The sequence below is a fragment of the Glycine max genome, chromosome 2, assembly GCF_000004515.6.
Source record: "Glycine max cultivar Williams 82 chromosome 2, Glycine_max_v4.0, whole genome shotgun sequence".
Classification (NCBI taxonomy): domain Eukaryota; kingdom Viridiplantae; phylum Streptophyta; class Magnoliopsida; order Fabales; family Fabaceae; genus Glycine; species Glycine max.
In genome coordinates, this window is record NC_016089.4 from 29,295,931 (window position 1) to 29,316,334 (window position 20,404).

Consider the following 20,404-nt stretch of genomic DNA (forward strand, 5'->3'; position numbering starts at 1 on the left):
TATAGTAAAAATAATTTAGATGTCATATTAGGAAAACAAAGACATGTCTCTAATAAGGCTGGACTAGGATATAAATATGAAAAACAACAAAAATTTCATAAAAACTTCTCTACTTCCACACAAAAATATAATTCTAGTTTTATCACATGTTTTTATTGTGGAAGAAAAGGGCATGGCAGATCTACATGCTATTTTAGAAGAAATTGTAACAATATTAAAATGATTTGGGTCCCAAAAGGATCCTTTATTCATACTAACACACAAGGACCCAATAAAGTTTGGGTACCTAAGTCACAACCTTGATTTTGTAGGAACCCTTGAGGAAAAAGTGGTACATAGATAGCGGATGCTCAAAACATATGACGGGAGACACATCAAAATTCACACATATCTCTCCTAAGAAAAGCGGATATGTAACTTATGGTGACAACAACAAAGGTAGAATTCTTGGAGTTGGAAAAATAGGTACAAATTCTTCAACCTCCATTGAAAATGTTCTACTTGTTGAAGGTCTTAAACATAGTCTGCTTAGTGTGAGTCAATTATGTGACAAAGGATATCTGGTATCATTTGATTCTCAAAAGTGTGTCATTGAACATAAACATGATACGAATATAAAGCATATAGGGTTTAGAGTCAACAATGTTTACATGATAGACTTAAGTCAAAAACTAGATAATAATCAATGTTTTCTTAGTAAAGATGACGATCCATGGTTGTGGCATAAACGGATTGCACATATAAACATGGAACACTTAAATAGATTAATATCAAAAGATTTAGTTGTTGGTTTGCCAAAACTAAGATTTGAAAAAGATAGGCTATGTGATGCATGTCAAAAGGGAAAACAAACTAGAGTTTCTTTCAAATCTAAAAACATTGTTTCAACTACTCAACCCTTACAATTACTTCATATGAATTTGTTTGGTCCTTCCAGAATCATGAGTTTTGGAGGAAGTTACTATGCTCTTGTTATAGTTGATGATTATTCTAGATACACATGGACTCTTTTTATCACTCATAAGAATGATGCATTTCAAGCATTTAGAAAACTTGCAAAAATAATTCAAAATAAGAAAAATCTAAAGATTATATCTATTAGGAGTGATCATGGGGGTGAGTTTGAAAATAAAGAATTTGAATTATTTTGTGATAAGCATGGGATTGAGCATAACTTTTCTGCACCAAGAACCCCTCAACAAAATGGTGTTGTTGAAAGGAAAAATAGATCTTTGGAAGAGATTGCTAGAACTTTATTAAATGATACTCCTCTTCCAAAATACTTTTGGGCTGAAGCCGTTAACACTGCATGTTAAATTTTAAATAGGGCTTTAATAAGACCCATTTTAAAGAAAAATCCATATGAATTGTTCAATGGCAGAAAACCAAACATCTCACATCTTCATATCTTTGGTTGTAAATGTTTTGTATTGAATAATGGAAAAGATAACTTAGGAAAATTTGATGCTAAGTCAGATGAAGGTATTTTCCTTGGATATTCTCTGCATAGTAAAGCTTATAGAATATATAATAAAAGAACAATGACAATTGAAGAGTCTATACATGTTTCCTTTGATGAGTCTAATGCCATTCTTCCAAGAAAGGATTTTTTAGATGATATTTCAGATTCCTTAGAAGATACACATATTCATGGAAATGATTCTAAAGAAAAAGACGAAGGAAGCAATGAGGATTCTCAAGATAATGGGGCTAGAGGAAATAATGAACTTCCAAGAGAATGGAAAGCCTCAAGAGATCATCCCCTCGACAACATTATTGGTGATATATCAAAAGGGGTAACAACTAGACACTCTCTTAAAGATTTATGCAATAATATGGCTTTTGTATCTATGATTGAACCTAAAAATATAAAAGAAGCCATAGTAGATGATAACTGGATCGTTGCCATGCAAGAAGAACTGAATCAATTTGAAAGAAACAATGTGTGGAAATTGGTAGAAAAACCTGAAAATTATCCTGTCATAGGAACAAAATGGGTTTTTAGAAATAAATTAGATGGACATGGCATAATTATTAGAAATAAGGCTAGGTTAGTAGCAAAAGGGTATAATCAAGAAGAGGGAATAGACTATGAAGAAACGTATGCTCCAGTTGCAAGATTAGAAGCCATTAGAATGCTCTTAGCATATGCATCCATAAGGAATTTTGAACTCTATCAAATGGATGTTAAAAGTGCTTTTCTAAATGGTTTAATTCAAGAAGAAGTATATGTTGAACAACCCCCATGCTTTGAAATCCCAGATAAACCAAATCATGTTTATAAATTGCAAAAGGCTCTTTATGGTTTGAAACAAGCCCCTAGGGCGTGGTATGAACGTTTAAGTAATTTTCTTCTAGAAAAAGAATTCTCTAGAGGAAAAGTGGATACCACATTGTTCATAAAGAGAAAGCATAATGATATTTTGTTGGTTCAAATATATGTTGATGATATAATTTTTGGATCTACTAATGATTCATTATGCAAGGAGTTTTCCCTTGATATGCAAAGTGAATTTGAAATGTCAATGATGGGAGAACTAAAGTACTTCCTGGGATTACAAATCAAGCAAACTCAAGAAGGTATATTCATCAATCAATCAATCCAAGTACTGCAAAGAATTGATCAAAAGATTTGGGATGGAAAGTGCAAAACACATGGCTACACCGATGAGCACTAGCTGTTACTTAGATAAAGATGAATTTGGTCAATCTATAGACATGAAACAGTATCGAGGTATGATCGAATCTCTTCTCTATTTATCCGCTAGTAGGCCTGATATTATGTTTAGTGTATGCATGTGTGCTAGGTTTCAATCCAATCCCAAACAATCACATTTGAGTGCAGTTAAGAGAATCATGAGATATCTATTAGGTACAATAAATTTAGGATTATGGTATCCTAAGAACTCAACATGTAACTTAATAGGATATTCTGATTCTGACTTTGCCGGATCTAAAACTGATAGAAAAAGCACAAGTGGAACTTGTCAATTCATTGGATCCGCTCTTGTCTCATGGCATAGTAAGAAACAAAACAGTGTTGCCTTATCCACTGCTGAAGCGGAATATATTTCTGCCGGCAGTTGTTGTGCATAGATTTTATGGATGAAGCAACAATTATCTGATTATGGTATTCTTCTTGATCGAATACCTATTAGGTGTGATAACACTAGTGCCATAAATCTATCCAAAAATCATGTACAACATTCTAGAACGAAACATATAGAAATTAGGCACCATTTTCTAAGAGACCATGTTCTAAAGGGAGATTGTTTGCTAGAGTTTGTTGATACAAAGAATCAGCTTGCTGATATCTTTACAAAACCTCTCCCAAAGGATATTTTCTTTTCAATAAGAAGAGAATTAGGACTTTTAGATCTTAGTGATTTGGATAGGTAAAGTTTTATGATTGATTGATTAATTTACTCTTATGATTGATTGTTTATATGTTACTTTGATTGATTTTGTTTAATTCTTGTTATTATGATAGAATGTATGTATTCCTGTGTGTTTTATAGTTGAATAATTGATTTAAGTGCATTAGTAGTAATGATTAATCATATTAGATGTGTTTAGAATAGATATAGATATTTTTTTAAGCAACTAGCCTAAGTTATGTTCTGGTAATCGATTACCATCCATTGTAATCGATTACACAAGAACAGATAGCCTGTAATCGATTACAACATCATGTAATCGATTACCAAAAGGCTCATTACTCCTATAATTGATTACCAAGCCTTGTAATCGATTACAATTCGTCCTCATCTATAAATATTCACGAAATCAGAGCTGTTGCGCAGCCACAACCTCCTTTCACGTCTCCTCCATACCTATAACTTCAAATCTTCGAATCTCACTCAATTCTTCACCAAATAACGTCCCGTAAAGCCCAATCTTCCTCTTTTCACTCCTCTTTCACTTCCACCGATTAAAATCCACTAAAACTTCATCAAATGGTAGAGCCATTGAAGAAGAGAAAGGGATCACCCTCCACCGCTGCTGCTGCTGCCCATCACCGCCACGGACCATCTGAAGCATCCACAACACCTATTCATCCATCTTTATCATCTCCAAGATCATCCACATTGTTTTCTTCCGATGATCAGCGTCTACGGTACCTATCTCAATTTTCTTCTAGGATCATCTTAGACCCTAAGTACCTAGATGTAGAGTTCTTTAATGATGAAACGTTTGATTGCTATCAAGTGTTTCAAAATTCTGGCCATGTTGATTTCATGTCATTAAAACTGCCACATTATCCTGAACTTGTAAAGGTCTTCTACTGCAATTTGAAAATTCAGGATGGCATTATTTTCTCTGAGGTGCATGATATTCCTATGATCATTGATCAGTCCTTATTCTTTTCTTTAACTCATTTACCCAGTCAAGGTGCACCTTTTAAGGGCACCATTGTTGATGACTGAAAATTTGATTATTCTAGTCATGATGCTCGCCGCATGGTCTGCAATGATCAGGCTGAAATGACCGGTAGATTGCTGGATGGATCATTAACTTTTTATAATCGCATCATGCACTATATAATTGTTAGAATTTTACTTCCCCGATCTTCAAATTTAGCACAAGCCTCTGAGGAGGATTTGATTCTGATGTGGGCTTTTCTCACCGGTCGTCAGATCGACTGGGCCCATTTGGTTCGGTACCGCATGCATAAGGCATTACGGGCCAAAGCACCTATACCTTATCCACATTTGATAACTTTATTTCTGCGTCATTTTCAAATTCTGCTTGATGATAAGCCATTTGTTCAAGTCAAGCGTTCCTTTGCTATTGGTGCTGGTGCTGTGACTTCCTTTGGTTACCGTAAGGATCGGAATGGTCAATGACTGAAGAAAGACGCACTCCCTTCTCAAGATGAGCGTACTCCTTCACCTCCTCCTCAGCGTGAAGATTCAACACTCCTGAATGAAGTCCTTACCGAATTACGAGGTCTTCGTTCTTATGTTGGTAAACGTTTCGACTCATTGGATACACGCTTTTCCGGCATGGATATTCGCCTCACACAAGTTGAAGAAGATGTCTCCTTCATCCATACTTGCTTTGATCCACCACCACCGCCTCCATCATCCTCTTAGATTAATTGTTATTGTTATTATGACTGAGTCTTATTAGTAATTAAGTATTCTTAGTACTTTGTTTTATCGCCGTGTATTTGGCTTTTTGTTGCTCTAGTTATCGTACTCTTGCACTATTATTATATTTCAGGACTTTGCTTTGGTTGGTTATAACAATGTGTGGATTTATTTTGATTTCATGTTTGGCTATGTTTGGATTTTGTTTGTATTGCTTAGTTCTTTTTGATGTTGCCAAAGGGGGAGAGAACTTGAGAGAGCTTGGGTTAGAAATCAATTAGAATTAGAAATTTTTCATTAAGTAAAATTAGGCATACATGCCAAAAGATAGGGGGAGTAAGGGTTGTGTGAACGTGCTATCATCTTGTATATAGTTTGTCTTGATTTCAGGGATTGTCATCATCAAAAAGGGGGAGATTGTAGACAAAGGATCAAGCCGATGTTTTGATGATGCCAAAAGATCACATGCGACTCAAAGCTTTATTCAAGACAAAGCAATTAAAGATATTCAAGATGGATGATCAAGACAATCTATAGAGTCTTAGAAAGGGTATATTAAATAGGAAGGGAATTCCAATTGAAGTAGCAAAAGGTTTGGCCAAGAAAATTAAGTTAAAAATTCTTTTACAAGAAATTTACTCTCTGGTAATCGATTACCAGAGGATGTAATCGATTACCAGTGACCAAAACTGATTTACAACAGCTATTAAAATTTGAATTCAAAATTTGCCCTGTGTAATCGATTACACATATATGGTAATCGATTACCAACAGTTTCTGAACGTTTTAATTCAAATTTTAAAGCTTGTAATCGATTACACATATACTGTAATCGATTACCAGAGCAGATTTTCAGAAAATATTCTCAACAGTCACATCTTTTTATGTGGTTCTTGAATGGCTATCAAAGGCCTATATATATGTGACTTGAGACACGAATTTGCTAAGAGTTTTTCAGAACAAAAAGGTCTTATCCTCTTATAAAGCAAAATCATTTTATCCTCTTACAAATTCCTTGGCCAAATTACTTGTGATTCAATAAGGAATTATTTGAGTGCTCAAATTGTTCAATCTATCTCTTTCAAGAGAGATTTCTTCTTTTCTTCTTCTTCATTCTGAAAAGGGATTAAGAGACCGAGGGTCTCTTGTTGTGAAAGAATTATAAACACAAAGGAAGGGTTGTCCTTGTGTGTTTAGAACTTGTAAAAGGAATTTACAAGATAGTGGAACTCTCAAGCGGGTTGCTTGGGGACTGGACGTAGGCACAAGGGTGTGGCCGAACCAGTATAAATCTGAGTTTGCATTTTCTCTTCCCTTAAACTCCTTTATTTATTATTGTTTTATATTCGTATTCAAATTATTCTATTTGAATCAATATTTAAGAAATTCATTATTAAGGGAATTTATAACTTGAATAGAAAGAGAAATAGAATTTTTAATTGGGGAAATAAGTTGTAATATCTTAATTCAACCCCCCCTTCTTAAGATATCTGAGACCACTTGTCCAACAATATTGACGCCACTTCTTCATTATCGAAGTGATGGTGGTGAGTTCTCGAACATAGGTTGAGGAGTGAAGAAGTTTGGGACAAAAGGGCTTGCTGAAAAATGCAATAGGGTGATTTTGTTGAGAGAGAATGGTGTCCATACCCACCCCTGAGGCATCAATTTCTACGACGAAGGGTAATGAAAAATCTGGCAACCAGAGAACAAGGGCCTGACAAATGGCTTCCTTCAACGTGTCAAATGCCTTCTGGGCATCTAACGACCAGTGGAACTTATCATTGGCTAAGACTTAGGTCAAAGGAGCTGCTATTGAAGCATAACCTTTAATGAATCTTTGATAAAAACCCAACAAGCCTAGAAATCCTCTCAAGGCCCAGGTGGAACGAGGTGTGGGCCATTGTTGAATGGCTTCAACCTTAGTTGGGACAGGTTGAACTCCATTCTGAGAGACCAAGTGCCCCAGGTATTCGACCTGTCTTTGAGTGAAAGTGCATTTGGATAATTTAAGAAAGAATTGGCCTGTGAGCAGAACTTGAAAAGCCATCTCCAGGTGCACCAGATGTTTTGGAAAGGTTCTACTATAGGTGAGAATGTCATAAAAAATACAATGATGAATTTACGTAAATAGGGCACAAAGATACTTTTCATTGTTGCCTGGAATGATGATGGGGCATTACATAATCTGAATGGCATAACGTGAAATTCATAATGGCCATTGTGGGCTCTAAAGGTTGTTTTGCTCACGTCGTCATCATTCATCAATATCTAATGATACCCCTACAATAGGTCCAATTTTGAGAACCAACAAGCGCCACCCAATTCATCCTACAATTTGTCTATGGTCAAAATTAGGAAGTGGTCCTTGACGATAATGGCATTCAAGGCCCTGCAGTCAATGCAAAATCGCCATGATCAATCACTTTTCTTGACTAACAATACCGAGGAGGAGAAGGGACTTGTGTTGGGTCTAATGATTCCCCTCTGCATCATTGCTTCGACCTGTGTTTCAATTTCGTGCTTCTGGAAGTAGGGGTAACGGTAGGGTCACACATTGACAAGCTTAGAATTAGGGAGTTGGATGGAATGATTGGTGCTACGAGATGGAGGCAGGGTAGTTGGAGTTTGAAATAAGGATTCAAATTTGCAGAGCAAACTTTCAATTTCAGGATATGGGGGTGAGATGGTTTTGGTTGAAAGAAGCTCTAGGGTATGAGGCGAATGTGGAAATAAGCATTGGCACTGTCAGTATGGATCATACGACGAAGATGAAGAGGAGTTATTGAATGAAGGCCACAGTCAGTGTCGCCCTTCAACTCAACAATGTGATCCTCACTCATGAATTTCATTGTAAGGTCATTATAATCAATAAGAATACGACCTAAGGATTTTAACCATTGGACGCCTAGTACCACATCCGCACCACACAAGGGTAAGGCACGGAGGTCCATGGTGAAGTTCTAGTCCTGTATGTTAACCATAACTTTGACACACATTTGGTGACAAACGACCTCATTGCCATTTCCAACCACAATGCGAAAAGGATGAGTGGGCTGAGCAGTGAGGCCCAAGGAACGAACGAGGTGAGCTTGCATTAAGTTGTGCATGCTTCCATTGCCAATTAGGATGATTACACTTTTGGTTCGAGATCCGGCCCACCATTCGAAGTGTCTCTGGGGCCAGGTGACCCAATAAGGCATAAAAGCTTATTTGGGCTTGGTGCAGGTCAGAGGTATCATTTGAAGGAGAATGCACTTTCTCGATAGGGTTTTCTTCTGTGGCTGTCTCCTCTGCATCTATGGTGAGAAGGAAGAACTTGGAGGAACACTGGTGTCCCCGAGAGAACTTCTCATCGCAATTAAAGCAAAGCCCTTTTTGGGGCGAACCACCATTTCCTCCGGTGACAAGCGTTTAAGAGGAAGGGGAGGAGGTTTCGCTGGTGGTGGGAGCAAAGCAAGAGGTGTGGTAGTTGGAAATGAGGAGGGTGGGTTTGCCACAAACCGTCTGCGGAAGGCACAATGATGGTTAGCGAGCTTCTCTTCTTGCAGACGTGCTAGGGCCGTGGCATGAGTCAAGGTCAAGGGATGGACAGCTTGAACTTCATGGCGAATGTCTAGTGCCAACCCCGAGATGAAGCAGCTAAGAAGGAACGGGGTGGGTAACCCCACGATCCTGTTAGTGAAAGACTCGAACTGCGACAAATAATCAGCTACAGAGCCGCATTGGGTGAGTTTAAAGAGGATACCGATAGGATCCTCGTATTGTGAAGAAGAAAAGCGAGCTTCAAGGGCCTGAAGGAACCCAAGACACGACGTGATTTGGCAACTCCTCGTCATCCACTAGAACCACGCGAGAGCGGGACCCTCCATGGAGAAGGAGGCAATAGTCAGGCGATCTAGTTCCGGGGTCGCATGGTAGGTAAAGAATTGTTTGATTTTGAACATCCACCCTGAGAGGTCAGACCCATCAAAATAGGGAACGTCCAATTTCATTTTGGGAAAGTGTGAAGGAGAAGGTGCAGGTGAAATGATGGTGGACGAAGAAGAAGGGGATGGTGACTAGTGTTGGTTAGCCTCAATGACCAAGACACGTTGAATGAGCTCATCAAGTTTGCTGGTGACATGGAGATGATTGAAAGCTAATTTGGCAATTGCTTCTTCAATACGCTCCATGTTGGATTTCGAACAAGTTGATTCAGCCATGGCAAGCATAATAGCAGGGTAACTCAATGAAAGCACCAAAAGTGTTATGAGCTGAGAATTAGCTCAAGGGGTCCTAGGCTTCGAGGGCTAAGTTCCTCCAAGACGAGAGAAGAAGGAAAATGATTTATTATTTTTATGCCTTTCTTTTTCATGATTCGTGACTTATATAGCACTTTTGGCTTGTTGATTCAAAGTTGTTAACCAAAATTCTATCAATCTTGGTAAAGGTACAGGGCTACCACTAATAGAAAGAAGATTCTAGCATCTTGGAAAATAACCGTAAATGAGAAATGGCAGACAGAATGTGCTTGAGGGCCAATAGAATTCTGCCATGTCAGCACCCCTTGTTGGGGTTAGTTACACAAAATCTTTCAGGTATTGTGGCTTGGTCACCACCCTCTTTGGCCTTTGATTCATGTCTGCTAGGTGTGATTCTGCTTGTTGTGCTTCTGATGAAGGTTGTTTAGTTCCTTCCATAACAGTGAGCAACTCAACTAGAAAGATATTGGCCAACATTAAATTCAATAATGTAACTAATTTTTAGTTGACTTTGTGAAAAACTGAAAGCCAACAATTCAAATATTGATTAATGCGGTAAAATATTCATAATTTCTGCTAATAAGTTTCTAGCTAACAGATTTTACTCCTAAAGTGACATCAAAGTCTTTCAAATATTATGGTTGTAACAGCCGTAACTTTTAATAAATAAATAAGAAATTAATAAATTAATAAATAAGTAAAAAAAATATAATTAGGTCATAAATTTCCACTATATAAACCAAATGTTAACCTAGAGCAGCTTTTACAAAACACTTATGTCCCTTTCTCTTCTTCTGACGCACAAGAACCCTAACAGAGCAATCAGAGGAGGAGCTCTAGAGCGCACCAGAGACGTCACAATTGCTAACGGAGAACGATTGAGGAACTACGTCGAGGTAAGGGATGAGTTATTCACGCTTGGGGATTAGAATGAACATGTATAGGGATCCCTAGAGGATCAATTTTTGGGTATTTTGGGTTGTTTCTTAACTGATTTTCCCAAATTTATGCTTGTCATGTGACTGAATTTCACTTTTTAAAAATTTGATTTATTTACATATATTGCAAGTTTTGATTTCATGTGAATTATTTTCTTGTTTCAATGTTTTGATTTCAATTTAAATGACATAATAATGATCATATATGTAGGCACATTATATGAATTATATGAATTGCTTACCCACGTTTGCCGGATGCGTATATGACTGATTTTGAATTATATCTAATCATCTAATGAAATCAGATTTTTTTTAGTAGATACATATATTACTAAATATTAATGCGTATGATTGTTCATTGTTTGGCGCTTGTAATCATACGTACTGGGCTTTGTTGAAATATATATATATATATTAGATATTAAGCTTTTTGGGTGAAAGTGCCTATACGTGATCCCTCATGGTATCATTTTGCTATTTGAGATTTCTATAATAATAATAATAACAAATAAAATAAGGTTATAGAAATTATTTCTCTTCATAAATAAATTAAATATTATTATAAAATTTTTATTTTATTTCTTTTCAGTTATATATGTTATATAAGCTAGTAATTACAATTATTTTTTTTATAAATGGCTGTACAGTAGTTATGCTTTCCAGTTTAAATATGTTGTAGATATTCCTTCATCATTGCTTGTGCAGTAGTTATGGTTTCTGCTTTAATACTATTGCAAATATTAATTTATGTAATTATATGTGTTAATAATTGCAAATATTACTTCCTAAAGGCTGTGCAACAATTACAGGTTCCACTTTACAAATTTACATATATATACATATTTGTTAATTCATGTAATTGTACTATGTATGATATATATTATTACATATAAATATATTTGTATGCTTTAAGGTTAGATATATTTCATTGATTATAATTGAGCTTACCTATTAGTTAAATTCTTACTGGTTAATTAATCGAGACTTAGAGGTACATATCATTATTTTATCCCTAAATATTTTGATTTGGTTAGCGCGTATATACTACCTGGAATTCGTATTACTAATATATTTCAGTTTAATTTATATTTTTGTTGTGTCAAGTAAATGTTATTATTGAATAATATGTGTAGGATACATGAGATGCGATAAATTATTTTATTATGAAAATGTGATTGAGATGATGTGTAAGTGAAAACCATTTGATATGTAATGGATTGTGAATTACATGACTCTTGAGATGTTGTATGTTTGAGTTGTGAGCCATGAATTATGTAATCACACAACTGTAAGACCCTTTAAGGGCGACGAGTTAATGCGCGATGAGTTGTGATGTGGAACCCGACGAGTTTAATCACTTGAGGCGCACTGAGTTAAAATATTTTTATTTAAAAAAAATATATACAATTGAGATTTTGAAAACAATTGAGTAGTTGTGTGCATTGCATAATTCATAGTAGAATCTGTGTGTTCAAATGATTTTTTTGGGGTTGGACCTGAATCAGGAGGGAGAGGCCCTGACGGACTCTTCGGAGTGTAGGCCTTGGGGGTCATCCGATTTGAGTGCTCCTATAAGCCTGTGCCGATCCCACATGGTTGGAGCATTCTTCGCAAAACAGTGTGACCCTGACTGGTCTCCCTATGATTTCACTTAGTGAGAGTGACCTGACTTACCCATTGTGAGGCATGTCCTGTCATGTACTCCTAGGCGTCCGACGAGGTTTTTCACTGAAAAATGGTACCACATTGCATGTAGGTTTGAGTCTAGAGTAATTGTTGCATAATGTATGTGTTTGACTTTCATTGGGTTAACAATTGTGGTTTGATGTTATTTTCTGGAGTGGATGAACTAGAATGGATGTGCACAATGTATGTGATTTTGTGAAGTAGTGTTAATTATATAAATTCAGTCGTAAGCATTACATGTTTTACATGCTTTAATATTTTATTATATATGAATGTGATAACTCATTCTCGATGTGTGTTTGTGTATGGGCTGATTGTCATTTGTTCAGGTGAGTCATCACATGAGAATTCCATGTTAGAGCCAGAGAAACTTAGTTGTGATAGAGACATGCTCTGATAAGTGTGACATTGGGGCATAGGATTTTCTTCGCATGCTATATTTTCTGTAAACGATATAGTTGTGTTATGTTTCTGTTTTAGTTTTTTTATTATTATTCATTCAGTATGGACGACCTTGTTTTGAGCTGGGATAACTTTGTTGTTTTTATTCGAACAATTTCTACTATGTTTTTATTAAGTGAATGCGAATCATTTATCTTTTGAAATCAATTTAAAGTCAATATGTTTTAAAAAACAAATTCCGCATGATTTTATTTCCCTTTATTCGTTATTTGTGAGGGTAGAGGGTGTTACAATGGTTACTGCATTATAATAAAAGGGAGGAAAGGGAGAGAACATTGGCTTATAAGAGAAATTTTGCAACTCAAAATAAGGGACATAAAATGTTGGCAGCATTTTTTGAAAGAATATAGAAAATTTATTTTATATTTAAGGGCTAACCAGGATTTGAACTTTAGACCACCTAGGGATGACAATGGATAAAGTCTTATAGTACTCGTTCTCATATCTGCATTTTAAAAAAATCCCGATACCCAAACCCATACTCGTGTGAATAACAACTTTAATGTTCATTTTTGTACCTGTCGGGTACCTATATATCTATACCGGTACCCATAACTCGCATTTTACTTTTGTATAAAGTTAATAAATCAATAAAAAAAATTAATTAAAACAATTACTACTAGTAAATTAAAAAGACATTCTTAAATTTAAAAAATATAACTTTGAAAGCATCCCCACATAATATTAAAAACAAGTAAGTATAACACTGATAATCATAAATAAACTTGGACGAAACGATTCTTAAATTCATCCAAACTCAAGTCATAAATAAACATTACAAAGATAATCATCCAACTTGGACGTAACGATTCTTAAAGTGTATAATATTTTAATCGTTTCACAAAAACCTAATCAAACTTGGACATCATAAGGTGAAGATACTCTACAAGGCATGTCAAAAAAGAATACGTTAAAACTAATTAACTTATAATTATATATTTTAAATTATATAAATAAAAAACACAAATGGATAAAATATTTGACCTCATCACCAGAATCAATTTTTTTATATTTTTGTAGAGCTTATCTCCTAAGTCTATGTATTCCTTTGGTCCACTAATACTAATAGAAACTAGAACATGATAATAAAACTAAGGATTAGACTATCAAAAACAATAATTAAAACTATCAAGAGAAGATTAGACATAAAAAATTAGGCACAAATGAAGGGATTAGATTTAGGGTTCCACTCCACTACTCTATGTATCTATTATTGTTAGAGTATTAGTCACAAAATTGAAAAAGGTATAATTATTTGTTCACATAAAATCATATATATGATATATTTACTAATGTAACACATTATAATGATAAATAAATAAATAATTAAATATATATGACATGTGCAAGGTGGAACAGGGTGGGTACTATAGTACCTCTACGTGCACTCATACCCATGTAAATTTGCGGACAAATACCCACCCCTATACCCAACCCTAATATGCAGGTAATTATCCTCATCACTTGCGGATATTTTTACTGATACCTATAAGATCCAGATACACTTTGTCATCCCTAAGACCCCTTAACTAAGGGACACAAGCTGTTGTCCCTTGTGTCGACCATTGTTGATTTTTACAAAGTCATTTTAATCACACATTATCATGCTATAATAAATTGAGATGTGATATACAACACAACAAATTTTTGTGATTCACTCTTTTCACCTATCATTTATTACATTTTAAACTTTTGTCTCTAAGCTGTTGAACAGTATCAATTTTCTAATAAATTTGTTAACTTTTATAATAACTAACTTAAAAGTTATATCAAAGATCAAATTTATAATTAGTTGACAGTATAAAAACTGTTACATTAACAATACATTCCTATTAAACTCTTCAAATAAATAGATTATATACAGTATAACCAAGTGATTGAGTAGAAATGATTAATGTGTTGAAGTTAAGGTTTAATCGTTCGGATAGTACTCGAGTTTAATCCTTAACAGAAACAATTCTTGATCAGGCTTTACTTATCTCCCGGTTAAATTCCGAATTAGTCAGGATCTTTTTCCCCTAATGTACCGAAGGGTTAAAACCAAAAGAAGATTATATACAGTATGCATAAATATGCTGGAGAAAAAATATCTCACTTCACTCCTTCAGTTTGTACATAAACTAATGAAAAGGAATGATATCGATCAAGCTTTGTGTAAAATAAATTAGCTTGGGCATATAATTGCTTAGAGCCAGAAAGTTGTAGAAAAGGTACTAATAAACAAGTTCTAACTCTGAATAAAAAAAAGCAAGTTCTTACTCCCTAATCCAAGGCCAGCTTATCACACAAGGATTGATAAGCAGCACTGCAATGCTTGAACTTTTCCTCTGCTATAACCTATCAACATGCATAATAATTAAAATTATCAGTAAACTCAACATGTATGATAGAAATTCCTCAATAAGGAAAAGAACAAAAAGAGAGAACTAATCAGCAGTTGGAGCTTGGCAACACCTTAAAAGAGCCATCATGACGATCTGGATGCCACTTTAAGGCACATATCCGGTACCTGGTTTCATAAAATTGTTCAATATCACATTGAAGAGGAAGTGGAAAAGAACTCAGAAAACAGTTTAAAATCACATTGAAGAGGAAGTGCAGAAGAACTTACGCATTTTTCACATCTTCAAGTTTCAAAGGGCCAGAAGCACTCATTCCAAGGGCTAATCTATCTGAAATTAAATCTGATTGCGAACAATCTGACTCGGTTGATGTGCCATTATATCCATTTTCACTCCAACGTCTCCAATTCCAAGATTTCCCATGATTAGAAAAGCCTCCTGACTTCCTCCACTGAGGATTTTCCTCATTTATAAAGGACCAATAAAAAGATCGATTGCCACCAAAGGCAGAGCGGAAAACGGTTTCAACGTCAAAATCATCTTTGCAAAATTCATGATTTCCTGAAAGACATCAAGTTTTTTTGAAACATATGAATCTAGAACAAGCTATATAATATCCAGAATTTTCTTTGCAATAAATTAACACACACAATATTGCTTATTCAAGAAACTTATGATGCAAGCTAAAACCAAAACAGTAACATGATGTGATTGATGTCTCTAGATAAATCCACAATCCTACTCGAGCACACATGAAAGTTTCTGCTGACAAGATACAATTAGAAGATTTCCCAGAAGAAACCATCTAACAAACTCTAATCAAGAGAACCTTGAATCCAGAAAAAGCCATATATAACCAGAATCTTCTTTGAACTAAAAATAAAAACATAATGTAGCTTATTCAGGAAAGCTTATGATGCAAGTTAAAACCAAAACAGCAACATGACTAGTTAAGTGCACCAATCCTACTCAAGTAGACATTTCTTACTTCTAAATTGATGCTTTGATCTTTGATTGTCATTCCTGTGCCTTCCAGAGCCTTTAGGAGAATATTGTTTTCTGAACCATGAGGGGCCTAGACTGGGAGATGGACCATCCTCATCAACATCTTCTTTCCAGCTCTAAGACAAGGAAAAAAAAAAAGGAAAGCAAAAGCATTTTAGATGCAACATCTTACAACCAGTGTTGTGAAAACCGGCCCGGTCACCGGTCTAGGCATTGGGTCAGTGGGTCAGTAATTGACCCAATTTAACCCGATATACATATTAAAAAATTAAATATAACTATAAATTTACTATTCTCCGCTGTATAAATTTTGATAATTGCCAGTCAATTACAGAACCTCTTTTTTTTCCTTTTAATGTGTGGTATATATGTTGATCTGAGTTCAACAATTATTGTTATTTTCTTACAAAATAAGAAATGAAATAATAGAGCTTCAATAGCTCCAAATAGAGCAAAAAACTACCGAGCATGATCAAATCAAACACTACTTAGTAGAAACTAAAATCAAAACATAATAGTAGCCGCTGTAACTTGCCACCTCAATCTCCTCATAGAAAATTGACAAATGACTATTTAGATTACAAGCAAGAATAGTATCGAAAAAAAAAAAAAGAGATTACAAGCAAGAATGGTGTTTTCTCGTGCATTAATTTTATACACTAATTAAGTCAATCCAATGCTTCTTGGTATAAAATAGCAATCAATAGGCAATCCAAATTAAATTGAAACATTTACAGATTTACTCCTGTCCACCAACTCCTAACTTCGTAACTCACTCAATTCAAAAACTGAAAAACCTTATTTCAATAGACAATCCAAGTTAATCAATTCCCATTAACAGACAAGTTCAGAAAGGGAGTGCGATATTGTGAGATTGAGAAAGGGACACCACTGGATGCTGTTCTAGCAGCCTCTACGATGGTGACAGGAAGGATGCAAGACTGAGACAGGGACGACTTTAGAGAGGAGATGGTTAGAATCCAGGTGCTACTGTCACAAAACGGTGCGGTGCGGCAACCTTGCAGGAGCGAAAATGTCGCGGTGTTGTGTGGGTTTGAGATGAGAGATCAAAGAGGGGAATAGGGCTAGATTTGTGAGAAATGAGAGCTGAGGCCTGAGAGCACAAACGAAGGTTCACAAAACTGACATGCTGCATTTTCAGAGAATAAAAAGATCTGCAAACTCAACCAGTCTGGGTCACCAAATCCGGCTGGGTCACCGGTTTTGATAAAGAAACTGGAGGGGTCTTACGGGCTGATCCGGTTCAGATGCAGATCCGATCCGATAACTCACCCGGAGCAGCCTAGGCACCGATTTCCGGTCAAACTGACCGGTCTGGTCCAGTTTTAACAACACTGCTTACAACCAACAAAATCAGGAGAAAATGCACACACGGGAAGGATCTAGAACTATGTCCAAAAGAGTGCATATTTAAAAAAAATAAAAACTACAAAAATCAATGATACTAAGCCCTTCTCGATATCACACTATTGGGGAGGAGCATAGCAATGCAAACTTTATCTAAATTAACCGCACTAGAAAGCCGTATGGATTCCACTACAAACATAGTGAACAAAGACCAAACAAATCATATCACAGAGCAGTAAGAAACCAGTGTTGACTTTAAACGTGGACCTTACTAGCAAAGTTTACCAAGATGACAGTTTAATTTTAATTAGAGAACACCACCTAAAGCATCTAAGGAACTGCACCTAAGTTTTTCCATAAAAATAAAACATTGCTAAAAATATTAGTCGTAAGGTGTGGTGATCAAGTTAAGTTCAGGCATTGTATCTGGCTTGGTTCTGTTAGCCTTAAACAATCTTTTCCTAGATTGTTTATGGTTTCTGTGGATAAAGATGCCTTTATAGATGAAATGGGGGAATGGAAAAATGATAGTTGGTGTTAAAATTTGAGGTGAAGAACTTTGTTTGAGTGGGAATAGCAATTAGAGATGGAACTAATCAATTTGATTAATGTGGTCCAGCTGAATAAGGAGAATGACGGCAAGATTTGGAAACCAGATTATAGTCATATTTTTTTCTGTTAAATCTGACTATCAAGCATTATCAAATGGTTTGGTATGTGTGCCCCCAAGTGAATATGATGGTTTAGTTTTCAGTCATTATGAAAATGTGATGCTCTTTAAAGGTTGTTGCCTTTTCTTGGCAAGTCTTGCTTGACAGGGTGCCTACTTGGGCAGCTCTAAATATAATTTCATATCTGAATTTTGCTGTGTGCGTGCTTTGTCATGTTAATGTGCAGCGATCAGATCATCTAGTTTTCTCTTAACCTGTTTCTCCTCAGATATGGTTTGTCTTCTATGCTTGAATTGGAATTACTGTTGTTCTTCCAGCTTCTGGTTTAGGTCATTATCTTCAACGTCAAAGGTTGGTGTAAGGGGAAAAAATTTAAAGAAAGCATGAATGATACTTCAGCATGCAGTAATATGATCTATTAGGCTTATGTGAAATAACATGTGTCAAGATGGTTCAGTGGATATGCTGCAGTTGTTGGATGCAATCAAATTTCATTCTTGATCATGGTTCCTAGCTAGAAGTGGGAGATATCATTATAATTCCTCAGAGTGCTGCTTCAATCCAGCTGACTGTTTGTCACTTTAATGTTCTTACTTCTTTCCTCTCGAACTCTACCTACTGTTTTGAGTACCCCTTGTACCAAAAGCTCAATAAAAAATCTGCTTATAAAAGAAAAAGATAAACATTTTAAGAAGGGAAAAGGTATTCATAAGTGTTCTCTTGAGTATGGAGATAATTCAATCCAAGTTTTAGGACAGCTAACGGTATTTCACATTAGAACAACAAAATATCATCAAAAACTGCAAACAAAATAAACAAACAAATAATCTAAAATAAACTTGAATTGCTAAATAAATAATTGGCAGAATTTTACAATTTTAAAATCCTCTAGAGCCATTGTTAAGACTCTGGATTGAGTTCTGCAGCCCCAAAAACACACCATTATCCATTTCTCTGTTACCAAACTAAATCATATCATGACACTGAACTGAAAGCTTACGATTGTAGAGGAAGGGGCACCACAACAACCTTACACAATAGCTCATTTTCCCTATTTAATGCTAAGCAGTTAAAGATGAAAAATATCACCGCACCCTATACAACATTAGCATGTACCCACTAAAATTAATTTTATTTTTTCGTGAATAGTGCTTTATTGGAAACTTGTAAATCAACAATTAATTTGAATGTGTAGACGGTTGACAAATTCATCATAGGTTCTTTCATTATCGGTAACAAACGGAAATTAATGAATGGATAGATTTCTCGCACTTTTTTTACTTTAGGGGACTAAAACTTGAATATTCATCTTTGAAGGACGAATTTGTCCGCACACTAAACATATATTCGAGATAAAAATAACTATTTATCCTTAATTTTATATTTTCCTGAATAGTGCTTTGTTGGAAACTTGTAAATCAACAATTAACTTGCGGGCATAAGACTAAAATTAAAAAATAATTTTAAACCTGACACATGAATTGTGCGTAGGCATTGACATCGTGAAGCAGCGTTTGTTTGGCACGGAGTTTTCGGAATCTTTTGGAGTAATTGTTGCATCTCTGCGATCAAAGGGGTGTTAGAAAAATAGGTGTAATTCATGTTGATACAAACGAGGTAGTACAGTTCAAGGGACTAACAGATTCCCCAAAAGTGCGGGATTTGCGTTCCAAGAGAGGAGTGGAGTGAAAGAATCTGGTGAAGATGGCCTTGTTCATTTTCTCAGAATTTTGAAGCTTGGATAACCCAACAGCTCAACAAGCATCATGGGATGTTGGGAACGAAGAGACCTAGAAGAAACAAAACAACTTAATTTTTCTGAGACTCATTTCACTCGTCAGTCGTCACCGCCGGGAAGCCCTTGGCCAACAACAGTGGACAACGGATTGGGTCGGATCAGGAAAGTGATTTTGATAGTATATAATTTTATACATTTAACTATTAACACTATTTTTTAACTACTAGTCTAATCCTATAATCTTATGAAACTTATTCCATTGCATGTTAAAAATTAAATCATTTCTTACATTATAACTAGATGTTAAAATTGCACGGATTTCTTTAAATAATATTTTGATTTAAATGTAATTTTGATTCTTTTATTTTAAAATTGAAATATTTTGATTTTCTTATTTTAAAAATATACAATTTTAATCTTCTTATTTTAAAGATATAAAATATTTGGTTGTTGTTGGAAAATTCATAATTTTGATCTCCTATTTTAGAAAAATTATAATTTTGGTTTAATCTTTATTTTTAGTTATGTTTTATTTTTTATTTTATAATTAATTAAATTATTTTTTGATAATACCTTAAATAAATATGTTAGGTTTATGATTCAATTGAACCATAAGATAAAAAAATAAGATGTAGATAAAATTAAAAATTTGATTAAAATTATAACTTTTCTAAAATAAGATGACTAAATATCTCTATTTTAAAATAAGTGAACTAAAATTGAGTATTTTAAAAAATAAGAAAAACAAATCTCTTGATTTTAAAATGTTGGAACAAAAATTACGGAATAACCAAAATAGAGGACCATGATTATATTTAAACCTATTATTTTTTATATTTTATTTAGTTTTTTCTAAA

At 34.9% G+C, this 20,404-nt stretch overlaps 1 protein-coding gene across 1 annotated transcript; it reads right to left on the reverse strand.

The window, feature by feature from the left end:
• Window positions 1–14,496: 14,496 nt before the first annotated feature.
• On the reverse strand, window positions 14,497–19,732 carry LOC100812123 (uncharacterized). Its single transcript, XM_003518987.5, has 6 exons — window positions 19,450–19,732; window positions 19,279–19,371; window positions 15,754–15,886; window positions 15,035–15,326; window positions 14,878–14,932; window positions 14,497–14,760 (listed from the first exon to the last, which is right to left on the reverse strand). The coding sequence occupies exons 1-6, from the start codon at window positions 19,525–19,527 to the stop codon at window positions 14,686–14,688; spliced, it is 726 nt and encodes a 241-aa protein (XP_003519035.1). The 5' UTR covers window positions 19,528–19,732; the 3' UTR covers window positions 14,497–14,685.
• Window positions 19,733–20,404: the final 672 nt, after the last annotated feature.